The 17,911-nt window shown below is 39.6% G+C and overlaps 1 protein-coding gene across 1 annotated transcript in view; it reads left to right on the top strand.

Annotated features, from left to right (window-relative positions):
- Nucleotides 1–17,911, top strand: part of ECEL1 (endothelin converting enzyme like 1) — a 173,616-nt gene that overhangs the window by 58,449 nt on the left and 97,256 nt on the right. The window contains exons 2-4 of the mRNA XM_053709058.1: nt 14,518–14,586; nt 14,720–14,830; nt 15,041–15,133. Of these exons, the coding sequence (XP_053565033.1) occupies nt 14,518–14,586; nt 14,720–14,830; nt 15,041–15,133 (273 nt within the window). The remainder of the gene's footprint in view (nt 1–14,517; nt 14,587–14,719; nt 14,831–15,040; nt 15,134–17,911) is intronic.

Genomic DNA, 17,911 nt, shown 5'->3' on the forward strand with positions numbered 1-17,911 from the left:
GAAAATCTCTCTACTAGTGAGGAAGAGGTGGGCACACTCACACGAATAAATACAATGACCAACCAACAGTCAGGCATTATAAAAACGGCTCCACAAACTGTATCCACTGTCAATAATACACCATTAGGCTCAAACTCCACAGATAAAAGACAAACAGGTGCACATAGAGCTAAATATGTCACTACCAACACTAATACCAACACACACACTCCCTACACACACATAGGTACTGGTAATAGTATGTGTGATCAATCCACTCTAGAACAGGTTTTTCCTCTGGCTCAGACACCACAGGGAATAGGAGTTACATTACAAGCCAATCCAGACAATTCAGACAGGTATCCGGTGAGGGGAAATCGTACTCTAACAAAATACAAGTAGACTCAGTTATCAATCTATCTTCCCTTCAACTAACTAAAGATCAGCTAGAACTACTTAGCTTAGGCCTAGGCTTTGCTCCTACGACAAAATTTGATATATTTCAGACAATGATAGATGTGAATCGTCTTGTCAGAAATATTACTTTGAAAAAACATTTTTCTGCCAATGCTTCAGAAGGTACTTTGTATAGTGATAATCCGACTTCGAATCCACATACTATAGAATCCTTTACTGAGGCATGTGATGTTCTAAATTTGCAACATTTATACTCTGAATCTTTTTCTAATCAGGGAACTATCAACAATGCTGCCACCTTTAAAGAAAAATCAAAATGTTATCCTATTCAAAGTAGGGGTCAGATTATAGAGACATTTCACTCTCGGGTTGAACGAGATTTACAAACTCTTAATGACAATCCCACAGGGTATACTCAAAACTTGCCGAAAAGATTGAGGCAAGCTATGACCTCTTTACAAAATGACACCAGTATTGTCATACGTCCGGCCGATAAAGGTGGTAGCATTGTTGTCCTTGATAAATCAGATTATATAGCGGAAGCACACCGCCAATTGCACAATCCACAGGAATACATTCCTTTGACCACTAATCCCACAGCTAGATTTAAAAGGGAACTCCTTGAAATTTTGGATGATGGTGTGGAACATGGGTTTCTGAACGAACAGACTGCTTCATTTCTGTATGTACAACATCCCAAGACACCCATGTTCCACCTATTTCCAAAGGTTCATAAATCTTTAACTAATGTCAAGGGACGCCCCATTGTTAGTGGGGTAGATTCCCTATTAGAGAGACTTTCATCTTGGCTTGATGCTATTCTGCAACCGTTAGTAAACACCTTACTTTCCTATACTAAAGATACAAAACACATTATCAACCTATTGTCAAATCTCAAATGGAAAGATAGTTTTGTGTGGGTTACAATAGATGCAGTCTCTTTGTACTCATCTATACCCCACCCAGAAGGTATTAAGGCCATAAAATACTTTTTAGTAAACTATACAGATTATACTGAAGACTTTCAAACCTTCATCATCCGTGTGCTGGAATTTTTACTTACACACAATTTTTTCTGTTTTGAGACTGACTATTACCTCCAGAAAAGAGGTACAGCAATGGGGGCGAAATTTGCCCCCTCTTATGCGAATCTGTACCTTGGTTATTGGGAAATCAATTGCATCTATGGAGATGGTAATCCCTACAGGTCATCTATGTATTTCTATAAGAGATACATAGATGACCTGCTTTGCATTTGGTCTGGACCTATAGATGAGGTGCCTAAATTTGTCTCTTGGCTGAATCAGAATGAGTTGAACTTGAGTTTCACCTTCATCTCTGATACTGTCAACATTGACTACCTTGACCTAACCCTAAGTGGCAATCGTGATGGCACAATCTCCACAAAGGTCTTTCGCAAGCCAATAACAGGCAATACTCTTTTGCATGCAAATTCCTGTCATCCTACCAACACTGCCTATGCTGTGGCCAAAGGCCAGTTTATGAGGATAAAAAGGAATTGCAGCAAAGAGGAAGATTATAAACATGAGGCAAGTCAACTAGAAAATAGACTTAGATCTAGACAATACTCCAAAAGACATATTAAACAGGCAAGACAACAGGTGGACCTTATCCCCAGACAGTCTATGCTACTTGATAGATGCAAGAACACAAATAGCAACTTTCAAGGTGTACATTTTGTTACTGAATATAGTGCTCAATACCATGAAGTTTGCAATATAATCAAAAAACACTTTCCCCTACTAATTGCAGATGACAAGTTAACTGATGTAGTAAAAAATGGTATTAGATGCTCTTATAAGAAGTGCGCCACTCTAGCTTCTATACTTTCTCCTACACAACTTAGGCCCACAACATACTAGCTCTTGGTTGAGACATCAGGGCATGTATAAATGTGGACACAAAAAGTGTAGACTATGTGACTATGTACAAACCACGAGTGAATTTAAATCTACAGTAACAGGGACTACCTATTCCATCAAATCCTGTTTAAACTGTACCAGTACCTATGTCATATACCTTGTCACTTGCATTTTCTGCAATGTTCAATATGTTGGTGTCACGTCTAGGGGCGTCAACTCAAGAATAAGAGAACATATCTCCTCCCTAACAAGGGGTAAGGCCACAACTCCCCTAGTGCAACATTTTGCCACCAAACACAATTGTAGCCTAGACTCCTTTAGATGGACAGCTATTGAACAAGCCAAAGTCCCAAATAGGGGGGGTGATATAGACAAAGTTTTAGCTAAACGTGAAACCTATTGGATCTTTCAATTAAAAACCAGACTCCCTCAGGGTCTGAACTCCAAATTTGATTTGATCAATTTTTGGGAGTGAATCAACACATATTTTCATATCTACAAATCTACATATTTACATACTACACATCGTTTACATAGCTATAGACAGAGGGGGTATTTATGAGTGGTCCTTGCATGATATTGACATATTCCTGCTGTTTATATCACACATACTTTTATATAGTGTTAGTGACCTGTAACTTGCTCCCTTTTACCCCCTTTTGTCCATATTCTATATTCATATATTCACATACATCCATGTGTATTTTTGCTTTGACTTTTCTGAACATCACATGCAACAGATTACTGATATACTAACTATGGGTACTATGTCTGTGACATGGACCATCTTTTGTATTTTTTGTATTTCTAGTGAGTTGGTATCTATACCAACTCACTATACCTATTCAGTTAATATATTTATCGAAGCTATTTTAAGGTGTATTTTCCAGCTTGCCATTAACTGAAATATAGGTTTTTTCTTTTCAGTCATATTTCATCAATGTGCCATTCTCTTAGTTGCTATTGTGTCACTCTCCATCACGATTATATTCCTAAATATATACTTGCTGTCATATACTTTGTATTTTGTAAAACATATAGGTAAGACATACATAGGGTTAATTTAATTGTATAATCAGGATGTGCTAGATTGGGCGTTTCTTTCTTTTAATTACACTTTCAGTGTTTTAGCCAATCAGATTGTTTTCTACCTGTCTTAACTACCTTAGAGACATAGCACCTTAGGCTATGATTACGGCATTTAGCCGAAACATGTAAGCCACTGGTGCTACGCTCTTTCTACTCCTCTCCAAGGCTGTTGTTGGGACCGAGTGAGCTGCGTCTCACAAGAATTTCCATTTTAAACGTTTATAATAAAGGACTGTTTTTACTATATTCACCTGGGACTCCACTTCTTCATTTGTGATGTCTTTTACCAGCATTTGAGCCCAGGTCTCTATCTCCTCTTCTGCTGCCGGACCGGGTGAATACGCTGACTTTCGCACACACCCCCTTTCTCCAACGTCACGCGGTGACGCGTATCGAGCTGCAGACCGGGTTTTGCGAGAGGCGGAAGGAAGAGAAGTCGGCAGACACGCTGCCATCGGATGTTGTTCCGTTGTTACAAGGACTTTCTCACTTCGGTGCTACAGGTACACCTCTCTATTTTGGCTCATTATACAATTGTTTGGGGGTGTTTGTGTTATATTAAGTCCCGGTGCCAGGCTTGGCTCACTATACTACACACGGACTTTAGTGACAACCATTTCCTTCCTTGCTTAAATTTTGAGAGGGGCCTGGAACCTATCTCCCTCACTTCCCATTAACTTACATTATAAACTGGGTTTCAATTTACAACAGTTTCAATTTACAACCATTCCTTCTGGAACCTAACCCCGGCGTAAACTGAGGGCTACCTGTATTTAAAAACAAAAAGAATATTTACTTCTAAGTGAAGAATGTAGCAATTTCAAGTATGTCTATTAAAAACATAAAAACACATTACAATTGATTAAAAATTATATTGCATATTTCAAGGTATTTGACGGGCAAGGGCACGAAATTATATATAATATATATGTGTGTGTGTGTATATATGTGTTTATATGTATGTATGTGTACACATATAAATACATACATATATATATATATATATATATATATATATATATATACACACATATATATAGACATATACATATACACACATACAAATATTTAAACATATATATTTATATACGCACACACATTTTGGAGCCCTTTTGGAGCCCTTTTCATTCGTCAAACACCTTGCCATGCTTTTTAAGTCTTTTTAAACATTTTAATGCAATATAAAACTTATATTTTTTTAATATTTTGTATTTTTTTTATATTTTTTTAATTAAAAATGTTCGTTTATGAGTGTATGAATTTAATACGTTTTCCATGTGAAACTTTTTTTTTTTTTACCCTTGCATTTTACCTCAGGTCACAAGTCGCTCTAAATATTCTAGCACAGTTTCAGTTTTCACTGGAGCGCAAACCATAACTTTAAACTTGAAATATGAGTGCTATTTAGAGAGGTTGTGATATCCATTGAAAGTATAGGATGCGATACAGCGATGTTGGTCCTACTAAACCTGCTTTGGTAAATCTGATTAACCATGTAATATCAAATTGTGGGGTAATTTTAATGATATTGCGGCATTAGTGTACCACTTGGCCATAATTGAGGACACATTAAAGCAGAGAAAATGTTCCTTTAATGGGTTTTCTAGATGTTGCAGTTTTGTTTTTGATTTTCTTGCTTTGCTAGCGGTTCTTGTTTGCTGTGCGAGATAAAATGTATTTGCCCAAGTAATACAATTAAATATGTAAATTACTGGAACTCCCACTATAAAAGAGAGATGAAGAGAGCCTTAGTGGATCTAGACTATTATTTAATATGTTAAACCAATGAGGTGTCACCTGCTAATTGCAGGGTGTTTTGCCCATACTTAAAACCAGTGTTCCATTTGAAAATTTAAAAAAGTTGAAAAGGCTAGTTTGGGATTTTATCAAGCCCCTTTAACTTTTGACCACGATAAGTGAAAGATGAGTCAGTAAATGTTTTGATAAGTATTGTGATTTTGAATTGTGAGCACTTTGAGCAGGACTGCCAGGTGATAAATATAGTGTATTTTTGAGTGATCTGATAATGAGCTATCGGGGCTGAGAACCAATAAAAAAATGTGTGATTATGCCGATGTTGAAAGTACTTATTCTTACCCAGTTGATAAAACATTTGTTTCACCCCTATGTGCTTAACCCCTGCAAAGCTGTTAAACACATAGTTAAAGTTAGCTCCAGAGCAGTAATGACTACTGGGAGCTAGCTGAACACATCTGGTGAGCCAATAACAAGAGACATGTGAGCGTAGCTACTAATCTCCAGCCAGCTCCCACTAGTGCATTGCTAATCCTGAGCCTGCTTAGGGGTGCCTTTCATTAAAGGATAACAATAAATATGATAATAGACGTAAAATAGAAAAAAAAATCCCCTATCTCAGTGTTTCTCAACCGCGGTTCTCAAGTATCCTCAACAGGCCAGGTGTTAATTTTAGCTGAACCAGTGCACATGTGAAGTAATTAGCTGATCAGTATCACCATGGTTACTAACCTGATCTCACCCATCAGCTAATTACTTCACCTGTGCACTGGTTCATCTATAATAAAAACCTGGCCTATTGGGGGTACTTGTGGACCGCTGTTGAGAAAGAATTCCCTATCTGAACCATGAAACTTTAATTATTTCTTTGATGTCCCTTTAAATGTTGATTTCCTGGGCTAAATGTTGCTAAGTATGCAGATTCCATTCACTGCAGCTTCCATTGCTATAGAGCGCTTTTTTCTCCCTATGATTTTTGGTGGTTGTTTGAAGGCGCTGCCTATCGTTTAAACCCAATTTGTTTCCACCTGTTCTTAAAAAGAATTCCCAGCCCGGGCACTCTCATTTTATAAATATTTTTATGTTTTTTACCTTATAAGGGAGATGTCCCTTCTGTGTTACTATAGCTTTTTTAGTATTATATTGATACTGTATAGGTCTCACCCATACAATACTTATATTTTTTATGTGTGTTACATTGTAATTCTACAAAGTTATTAATGTATTAAATAGTTTATCTGTGCAGTTTGCACTACCTCTTCTTTCTGGTTTTATGTTATAACTTATTGTTTGATCTGAGGGGTCATTTTTGAGCGCTATATCTATTTCCATATCACTAACCTGATCTCACCCATCAGCTAATTACTTCACCTGTGCACTGGTTCAGCTATAATAAAAACCTGGCCTATTGGGGGTACTTGTGGACCGCGGTTGAGAAACAATTCCCTATCTGAACCATGAAACTTTAATTATTTCTTTGATGTCCCTTTAAATGTTGATTTCCTGGGCTAAATGTTGCAGCTTCCATTCACCATTTTCTTTACATGAGTTTTCACCTCCCTTGGTTTTTCTCTAAGGCTTTTCTGACCACTATTTGCTGTTTCTTAAAATGTATTTAGTTTTTTGCTCTCAGATGGGTAATTTATGTTTCTTCTGTTATGTGTGATCAGTCCACGGGTCATCATTACTTCTGGGATATTATCTGCTCCCCTACAGGAAGTGCAAGAGGATTCACCCAGCAGAGTTGCTATATAGCTCCTCCCCTCTACGTCACCTCCAGTCATTCTCTTGCACCCAAAGACTAGATAGGAGGTGTGAGAGGACTATGGTGATTATACTTAGTTTTTATAACTTCAATCAAAAGTTTGTTATTTTACAATAGCACCGGAGCGTGTTATTACTTCTCTGGCAGAGTTTGAAGAAGAATCTACCAGAGTTTTTCTTATGATTTTAACCGGAGTAGTTAAGATCATATTGCTGTTTCTCGGCCATCTGAGGGAGGTAAAAGCTTCAGATCAGGGGACAGCGGGCAGTTGAATCTGCATTGAGGTATGTAGCAGTTTTTATTTTCTGAATGGAATTGATGAGAAAATCCTGCCATACCGTTATAATGACATGTATGTATACTCTACACTTCAGTATTCTGGGGATGGTATTTCACCGGAATTACTCTGTAAAAGTACATTAAACCTTTTAATAGGTATTTAATTCATGTTAAACGTTTTTGCTGGAATGTAGAATCGTTTGCATTTCTGAGGTACTGAGTGAATAAATATTTGGGCATTATTTTTCCACTTGGCAGTTTGCTTGTTTTGATTATGACAGTTTCGTTTCTCTCTCACTGCTGTGTGTGAGGGGGAGGGGCCGTTTTTGGCGCTCTTTGCTACGCATCAAAAATTTCCAGTCAGTTACTCTTGTATTTTCTGCATGATCCGGTTCATCTCTAACAGAACTCAGGGGTCTTCAAACTTCTTTTGAAGGGAGGTAGATTCTCTCAGCAGAGCTGTGAGACTTATGTAGTGACTGTGTTTTAAAACGTTGCTCTGTGATTTTTATGTTTAAAATTTAATTAGTGTTACTTTACTAATGGGAACAAACCTTTGCTAACAAGTTGTGTTGTTTTTAAAGAGTGATGCTATAACTGTTTTTCAGTTCATTATTTCAACTGTCATTTAATCGTTTAGTGCTTCTTTGAGGCACAGTACGTTTTTGTTAAATAAGATTGTAACCAAGTTGCATGTTTATTGCTAGTGTGTTAAACATGTCTGATTCAGAGGAAGATACCTGTGTCATTTGTTCCAATGCCAAGGTGGAGCCCAATAGAAATTTATGTACTAACTGTATTGATGCTACTTTAAATAAAAGCCAATCTGTACAAATTGAACAAATTTCACCAAACAGCGAGGGGAGAGTTATGCCGTCTAACTCGCCTCACGTGTCAGTACCTGCGTCTCCCGCCCGGGAGGTGCGTGATATTATGGCGCCTAGTACATCTGGGCAGCCATTACAGATAACATTACAAGATATGGCTACTGTTATGACTGAAGTTTTGGCTAAGTTACCAGAACTAAGAGGCAGCGTGATCACTCTGGGGTGAGAACAGAGTGCGCTGATAATCCTAGGGCCATGTCTGATACTGCGTCACAGCTTGCAGAGCATGAGGACGGAGAGCTTCATTCTGTAGGTGACGGTTCTGATCCAAGCAGATTGGATTCAGATATTTCAAATTTTAAATTTAAATTGGAAAACCTCCGTGTATTACTAGGGGAGGTCTTAGCGGCTCTTAACGATTGTAACACTGTTGCAATACCAGAGAAAATGTGTAGGTTGGATAAATACTTTGCGGTACCGGCGAGTACTGACGTTTTTCCTATACCTAAGAGATTAACTGAAATTGTTACTAAGGAGTGGGATAGACCCGGTGTGCCGTTCTCACCCCCTCCTATATTTAGAAAGATGTTTCCAATAGACGCCACCACACGGGACTTATGGCAAACGGTCCCTAAGGTGGAGGGAGCAGTTTCTACTTTAGCTAAGCGCACCACTATCCCGGTGGAGGATAGCTGTGCTTTTTCAGATCCTATGGATAAAAAATTAGAGGGTTACCTTAAGAAAATGTTTGTTCAACAAGGTTTTATATTGCAACCCCTTGCATGCATCGCGCCGATTACGGCTGCGGCAGCATTTTGGATTGAGTCTCTGGAAGAGAACCTTAGTTCCGCTACGCTGGACGACATTACGGACAGGCTTAGAGTCCTTAAACTAGCTAATTCATTCATTTCGGAGGCCGTAGTACATTTAACCAAACTTACGGCTAAGAATTCAGGATTCGCCATTCAGGCACGTAGGGCGCTGTGGCTAAAATCCTGGTCGGCTGATGTAACTTCTAAGTCCAAATTACTTAATATACCTTTCAAGGGGCAAACTTTATTTGGGCCCGGTTTGAAAGAAATTATCGCTGACATTACAGGAGGTAAGGGCCACGCTCTACCTCAAGACAAAGCCAAAGCTAAGGCTAGACAGTCTAATTTTCGTCCCTTTCGGAATTTCAAAGCAGGTGCAGCATCAACTTCCACTGCACCAAAACAGGAAGGAGCTGTTGCTCGTTACAGACAAGGCTGGAAACCTAACCAGTCCTGGAATAAGGGCAAGCAGGCCAGAAAACCTGCTGCTGCCCCTAAGACAGCATGAACCGAGGGCCCCCGATCCGGGACCGGATCTAGTGGGGGGCAGACTCTCTCTCTTCGCCCAGGCTTGGGCAAGAGATGTCCAGGATCCCTGGGCGCTAGAGATCATATCTCAGGGATACCTTCTAGACTTCAAATTATCTCCCCCAAGAGGGAGATTTCATCTGTCAAGGTTGTCAACAAACCAAATAAAGAAAGACGCGTTTCTACGCTGTGTACAAGATCTATTATTAATGGGAGTGATCCATCCGGTTCCGCGGTCGGAACAAGGACAAGGGTTTTACTCAAACCTGTTTGTGGTTCCCAAAAAAGAGGGAACTTTCAGGCCAATCTTGGATTTAAAGATCCTAAACAAATTCCTAAGAGTTCCATCGTTCAAAATGGAAACTATTCGGACAATCTTACCCATGATCCAAAAGGGTCAGTACATGACCACAGTGGATTTAAAGGATGCTTACCTTCACATACCGATTCACAAAGATCATTACCGGTATCTAAGGTTTGCCTTCTTAGACAGGCATTACCAGTTTGTAGCCCTTCCATTCGGATTGGCTACGGCTCCAAGAATCTTCACAAAGGTTCTGGGTGCCCTTCTAGCGGTTCTGAGACCGCGAGGAATTTCGGTAGCTCCGTACCTAGACGACATTCTGATACAAGCTTCAAGCTTTCAAACTGCCAAGTCTCATACAGAGTTAGTTCTGGCATTTCTAAGGTCGCATGGATGGAAAGTGAACGAAAAGAAGAGTTCTCTCTTGCCTCTCACAAGAGTTCCATTCTTGGGGACTCTTATAGATTCTGTAGAAATGAAGATTTATCTGACAGAAGACAGATTAACAAAGCTTCTAAATGCATGCCGTGTCCTTCATTCCATTCAACTCCCGTCAGTAGCTCAATGCATGGAGGTGATCGGCTTAATGGTAGCAGCAATGGACATAGTACCCTTTGCACGCCTACATCTCAGACCGCTGCAATTGTGCATGCTGAGTCAGTGGAATGGGGATTACTCAGATTTGTCCCCCACTCTGAATCTGGATCAAGAGACCAGAAACTCTCTTCTATGGTGGCTTTCTCGGCCACATCTGTCCAAGGGGATGCCGTTCAGCAGGCCGGACTGGACAATTGTAACAACAGACGCCAGCCTTCTAGGTTGGGGCGCTGTCTGGAATTCTCTGAAGGCTCAGGGACAATGGAGTCAGGAGGAAAGTCTCCTGCCAATAAACATTCTGGAATTGAGAGCAGTTCTCAATGCCCTTCTAGCTTGGCCCCAGTTAAAGACTCGGGGGTTCATCAGGTTTCAGTCGGACAACATCACGACTGTAGCTTACATCAACCATCAGGGAGGGACAAGAAGCTCCCTAGCAATGATAGAAGTATCAAAGATAATTCGCTGGGCAGAGTCTCACTCTTGCCACCTGTCAGCAATCCACATCCCGGGAGTGGAGAACTGGGAGGCGGATTTCTTGAGTCGCCAGACTCTTCATCCGGGGGAGTGGGAACTTCATCCGGAGGTCTTTGCCCAAATACTTCGACGTTGGGGCAAACCAGAGATAGATCTCATGGCGTCTCGCCAGAACGCCAAACTTCCTCGCTACGGATCCAGATCCAGGGATCCGGGAGCGGTTCTGATAGATGCTTTGACAGCACCTTGGAACTTCAGGATGGCTTATGTGTTTCCACCCTTCCCGCTGCTTCCTCGATTGATTGCCAAGATCAAACAGGAGAGAGCATCAGTGATTCTAATAGCGCCTGCATGGCCGCGCAGGACTTGGTATGCAGATCTAGTGGACATGTCATCCTGTCCGCCTTGGTCTCTACCTCTAAGACAGGACCTTCTGATTCAGGGTCCATTCAAACATCAAAGTCTAACTTCTCTGAAGCTGACTGCTTGGAAATTGAACGCTTGATTTTATCAAAACGTGGTTTTTCTGAGTCGGTTATTGATACCCTGATACAGGCTAGGAAGCCTGTTACCAGAAAGATTTACCATAAAATATGGCGTAAATACCTATACTGGTGTGAATCCAAAGATTACTCCTGGAGTAAGGTTAGGATTCCTAGGATATTGTCTTTTCTACAAGAAGGTTTAGAAAAGGGTTTATCGGCTAGCTCATTAAAGGGACAGATCTCAGCTCTGTCCATCTTGTTACACAGGCGTCTGTCAGAAAATTCAGACATCCAGGCCTTTTGTCAGGCTTTAGCTAGGATCAAGCCTGTGTTTAAAACTGTTGCTCCGCCATGGAGTTTAAACTTAGTTCTTAACGTTTTACAGGGTGTTCCATTTGAACCCCTTCATTCCATTGATATAAAATTGTTATCTTGGAAAGTTCTATTTTTAATGGCTATTTCCTCGGCTCGAAGAGTCTCTGAGTTATCAGCCCTACATTGTGATTCTCCTTATCTGATCTTTCACTCAGACAAGGTAGTTCTGCGTACTAAACCTGGTTTCTTACCTAAGGTTGTCTCTAACAGGAATATCAATCAAGAGATTGTTGTTCCATCCTTGTGTCCAAATCCTTCTTCAAAGAAGGAACGTCTTCTACACAATCTGGATGTAGTTCGTGCCCTCAAGTTCTACTTGCAGGCAACTAAAGATTTTCGCCAAACTTCTTCCCTGTTTGTCGTTTATTCTGGACAGAGGAGAGGTCAAAAAGCTTCTGCTACCTCTCTCTCTTTTTGGCTTCGTAGCATAATACGTTTAGCCTATGAGACTGCTGGACAGCAGCCTCCTGAAAGAATTACAGCTCATTCCACTAGAGCTGTGGCTTCCACTTGGGCCTTTAAGAATGAGGCCTCTGTTGAACAGATTTGCAAGGCTGCAACTTGGTCTTCGCTTCATACTTTTTCCAAATTTTACAAATTTGACACTTTTGCTTCTTCGGAGGCTATTTTTGGGAGAAAGGTTCTTCAGGCAGTGGTTCCTTCTGTATAATGAGCCTGCCTATCCCTCCCGTCATCCGTGTACTTTTGCTTTGGTATTGGTATCCCAGAAGTAATGATGACCCGTGGACTGATCACACATAACAGAAGAAAACATAATTTATGCTTACCTGATAAATTCCTTTCTTCTGTTGTGTGATCAGTCCACGGCCCGCCCTGTTTTTTAAGGCAGGTAAATATTTTTTAAATTATAATTCAGTCACCACTACACCCTTGGCTTCTCCTTTCTCGTTGGTCTTTGGTCGAATGACTGGAGGTGACGTAGAGGGGAGGAGCTATATAGCAACTCTGCTGGGTGAATCCTCTTGCACTTCCTGTAGGGGAGCAGATAATATCCCAGAAGTAATGATGACCCGTGGACTGATCACACAACAGAAGAAAGGAATTTATCAGGTAAGCATAAATTATGTTTTTTTTTAAACTGCTGCTGTTTCTGGCTCCCTGTTGTTTGCAGTGAGCTCTGGGTCAATTAGGCATCAGCAGGGAAAGTATCAACTGGGGAAAGAAGGAAGAATCCAAAATGTAACCACAAAATTACATTTCACAGGAAAACTTCATTTGCGTTTTTAACTACTATACCTGTTCTTTTAGCATTAATGAAAAACATGTTTATATGATAATAACGTATTTGTTTTTGTGGAAAATATTTGCTGCATAAAAATGTTATTGTTTTATTTATTAAGTAGTGCATTTGACTTCAGCCAGATACATTATTGGATCAAACAGTAGAAGAAGGAATGATTGCTTCACCACTATTTGGCACCAAGAAAGGTGCAGGAAAGAAGGAAGACACTAAATAGTTGTGGCTAATCAGCTGCTTCGCTTGTAAAGACGTACAGGGGGTCTGACAATTCTCATGTCTATCGTTTCCTGTATAATCCTGCAAGGTATTACTAATGATTGCTTTAGGGACAGTTAGGTCCTAAATGTTTATTTTAGTCATGCAGGCTTGTACAATAAACCCCTTTACCCATTATGACGTGTGTATACGTTGTGCAGAAATTTGCTTATTGTACCACATGATGTATATATACGTCGGAGCTACAGGAAGCTCCAGCAGTCTCGGCTCCAAATAAAGGCAGATGCCAGATCGTTACAGATGGTGAAACTGTGTGTTTCACTCACCGCCTGTAACGATCATCTGCTGGTGCCGACAGGAGGTGTAAGAGGGAATCCGGGAGGTGGGTGAGCGGTCCAGTAGCAGAGGGGGGAGGGAGTGGGATGGCCCTACACTACAGGAAAATACAAGAAAAGTAAAAAAGGGAGAGGGACGGAGGGATGGGGAGATACACTACAGAAGGTGGGGTGGTCCCTAACTAACGATCACAGTAGGTTTGGGTTGTCTACTAAAATAAAATATATACATGTCAAGGGATATTCCGGGATTCCTGACAGATATCAGTGTTACAATGTAACTATCACTAATGTTGAAAAAAAAAAATGGTTTGGAAATAGCAACGTGCTACTTGTACTTATTGCCCTATAACTTGCAAAAAAAAAAAAAAGCAAAGAACATGTAAACATTGGGTATTTCTAAACTCAGGACAAAATTTAGAAACTATTTAGCATGGGTGTTTTTTGGTGGTTGTAGATGTGTAACAGATTTTGGGGGTCAAATTTAGAAAAAGTGTGTTTTTTTCCATTTTTTCATCATATTTTATATTTTTTATAGTAAATTATAGATATGATGAAAATAATGGTAGTAAATTATATAATGTAATGAAAATAATAGTATCCATAGAAAGTTTGGTTAATGGTGAAAAAACGGTATATAATATGTGTGGGTACAGTAATTGAGTAAGAGGAAAATTACAGCTAAACATAAACACCACAGAAATGTAAAAATAGCCCTGGTCCCTAATGGTAAGAAAATTGAAAAATGGTCTGGTCACTAAGCGATTAAAATTGCATGCCGATCTAAGTAATGAAAGTTTAATTTTGACTAGACTGTCCCTTTAATTCCCTAGCTTAACATAATTTAATAATATGCTATACTTATACAATATTGATACTGTATTGAATTATATATATATATATATATATATATATATATATATATATATATATATATATATATATATATATATATATATATATATATATATATATATATATTTATTATATTGTATACACACACACACACACACACATATTCTTTAATTTGGCCCACATACAGAGTGAACTGAAAGAGCCCTTTGAGTGTTGGAAAAAAGTAGAGAAGGTCACTGAATTGCATAATGTTGACAACTCTTTTTCTCATCATCCCACAGATTGATCAAGATGGTCTGACACTACCTGAGAGAACCTTGTATCTAGGACAGGATGAAGACAGTGAAAAGGTAAATGATATTCATCCTGTTCAGTTATGGTTTTACACATCCTGTATTACAATGTTGTCATCAATTACTTATCTCCCTTTAAAGTCCTATTAAAGATTTGCACAAACACAATATTTTCCCTGTGTGTCTGCAGATCCTTGTTGCCTATAAGGTTTTCATGCAGAAGATCCTGGGCCTCTTGGGAGCGGACAATGTGCAAAAAAAAGCAGATGAGATTTTGCTACTGGAGCAGCAGCTGGCCAATGTGAGAGTACCATTGTGTGTGTTATCTGAATATGCACAGAAAATATTATTTTTTATTATATGTGAGAAAAAACTGGTGAAGTATAATCACAGATAAGGGGGGGGGAATAAACTTACCATATTATTCTAAGTACATAATACAGTTTTTCCTGTACTATGATGGTTGTAGGCTCTTTCAGTCTGTGTTTACAACCTTATTATGTTTATCCAGATCACAATTTCTGAATTTGATGACATCAGACGGGACATCAGTACCATGTATAACAAAGTCACTTTGTCACAGCTGCAGCAGATCACACCACACGTGAGTAGAGTCTATAAAATGTTTGGACTTTTAAGTGATGATAAAGAAATATGCATGAGAAGATGGAACTGGACTTCCAGAAGACAAAGTGGAGTGGTTTGGGAGACTGAGGAAGAAATCTGAGTGGAAAGAGAAAAAGACAGAGATAGAAATGATATAGATGCCAAAAGACTATGATCCTGCAGCAAGGAATCATTGGAAATTATGAAGTAGTGAAGCCAGAAATAATCCCTTCACTGACATAAAAAAGCATCTTATCTGTGGTTTTACTTGGACCATATCCCGCTCTATGTTACATGTATAAGGTTGGTTAGGATTAAGGATAGAAGGGAAAAAAGCAATGAGCTTCATTTTCATGTTACATGTTTACTGCAGAACACTATATAATGGATATCTGGTGACTTACAGTATATTATATTATATATTTATATATATATATATATATATATATATATATATATATATATATATATATATATACATACATACATACATACATACATGGGTTGTCAGCGCCCAGGGCAAGGCAAGTATTGCGCCCCCCCCCTAACCCATTAGCACTGACGGAGTCTCTTCCACCAGTACAGTAGGGAATGGGATTGGCAAATTTGCTTTGAATCTAGGAGCCTGCAGCTCTCCAGAGCTGGGCAAATATATACAATATTACATTTTAAGATTTATTCTAGTTTTACACATGGGGGAAAGCCCCCCTTAACCCCCATCTGGTGGTGACGCCCTGATCTGTGAAACTTCATGGTACAAATACTGCAGACCACAGGGTGCACCCACCCCCACATTGCAGCACCCCATATTTTATATGTGGTGCAATAGGTTTTTGGTAAGTCGTTAAAAAGAGGAAAAGGGGACACACAGGTTGGCAGCTGTTACATAAGGTTGTCCCTGCTGGGCAGACTGTCTTTTGGGTGCCAATGACATATAAAAGTGGGGTATATATTTTACCTTAATAAATATAACAAGTAATCAATATAAAAGGGGCATGGGACAGACAACCCTGCATTACATACATATATGGGGGGAGGGTGTATGGTATTTAGGGGGTGCTGTTAAATTTATTTACCAACACAAATTATAGTTATTTTTTTACTTTAAATGCAGTAAGGGTGGGTTTAATGTATATAAAAAAGGCAATGAGCACCCACACCCTAAAAATCGGTAAAAGTCCACACCTCAGGAGTCCAGCAAGAAATAGATTCAAGATTGTGAATTCATAGGACTCCTATGATAGGAGACAAACACAGTGAAATGCCTGGTGAGCAGCACAATCCTGGTGCCAGACAGCACACAAATCCCTAAATCTACTTCTGCCCTGGGAAGATCATGGAGGGGAAAAATCAAATACAGGAAACAAGGTCTCATTTTTGTCACAAATATACTTTTTTTTGTGCAAGGACAAGATGGCGTAAGTTGTAAACCGGTCAAACATGAAAGTATGGTCTCTGATCACCCCACCATCCCACATTCCCACTAACTAGGTTACTGGGGTTAACAGAAAGGCAGAGCCCAGCCATGCTGCCACCAGTGCCACGGGTAGGTGGATTTGAAAGAGATTTATTGCAATTTTTAAGGATTCCTCCCCCTCCCTCTGCTTAGAGATCCTTAAAATGTGCCCGGGCAATGCATGGCATTCTAGCTCGCTCTGTGTCCTTTGTTGGAAGGGAACTTACTTGTTAGGTAATAATATAACCATAATTAAGCTGCATTTTGCGCGTTGCTAGTATCAGGCAAAAGCAGAGCTATAAGTAAGTCTGGTCCTGATACCTTACCTTAGTCGCGGTGCGCTTGACAGTCTGACTCTGCTGCTCTTCTTCTTCCCTCCTGACCTGCGCGCTAGGAATGGGATGGACAAAGTGACGTAGCAGGTAATGGTCCGGATAACACTTCAGTTCACACTTCACAGTCACTTCAAATTCCTCAGTCTCTCGAGACATCAAAATCTGCAACCCGACGGAATGTGCGACCGTGACGTGACATCACCACATTCCTGACGGGTCGCCGAACAGAGTTGGGCACCTGTCAGATTTTTTAGCCTCCCTTCTTCCCTTTGCTAAGTTGAGGCTGGAAGCGCCCCTCAGAATTATGAGCCCGGGGCAACCGCCCCTGTGGCCCCCCCCACGCTACGCCACTGCATACATACATACATACAGGGCTTGAAATTTCCAGTGCTCCACTGGTCCCTAATTTGACTTTTTTTCTATCTTTAACATTGACTAGTAACCTTGGGCTAGTAGCTTTTTACCCCTGACTAGTAAACTTTCATGATTCATATAAAGCTTGCAATTTTAACAAACATTCTAATTTACCTCTTTTATCAAATTTACTTTGTCCTTTTAATATCCTTTTTTGAAGAGTAAAGTTCTTTAGAGTGATAGGAGCTCAGAAGCGTGCATGTGTCTTTTGCAGTCTATGGCAGAAATGGTTGCAACTATGTATAATAATGCTATAAACAATGTTGCGTACACTGCTGCCAGATGACTAAAGGCATAAGAATCTTTAACTAAGGATACAAAAAGAACTACTCAAAATTGATAATAGAAATCAATTGGAAAGTTGTTTAAAACTTCATGATCTATCCAACCCCGTTAAGTTTAATTTAGACTTTATTGTCCCTCACTGACATGTCCTGTATCATTTAGCATGTTCAGAATGTATGGTTCTGTGTAGCTGTTAATGTATCAACCTATATAAATATTTTTTCTCTTGTTAAGTGTGTTCAGTCCACGGGTCATCCATTACTTATGGGATATATTCTCCTTCCCA

This window comes from Bombina bombina, chromosome 4, assembly GCF_027579735.1.
Source record: "Bombina bombina isolate aBomBom1 chromosome 4, aBomBom1.pri, whole genome shotgun sequence".
Taxonomy (NCBI): Eukaryota; Metazoa; Chordata; class Amphibia; order Anura; family Bombinatoridae; genus Bombina; species Bombina bombina.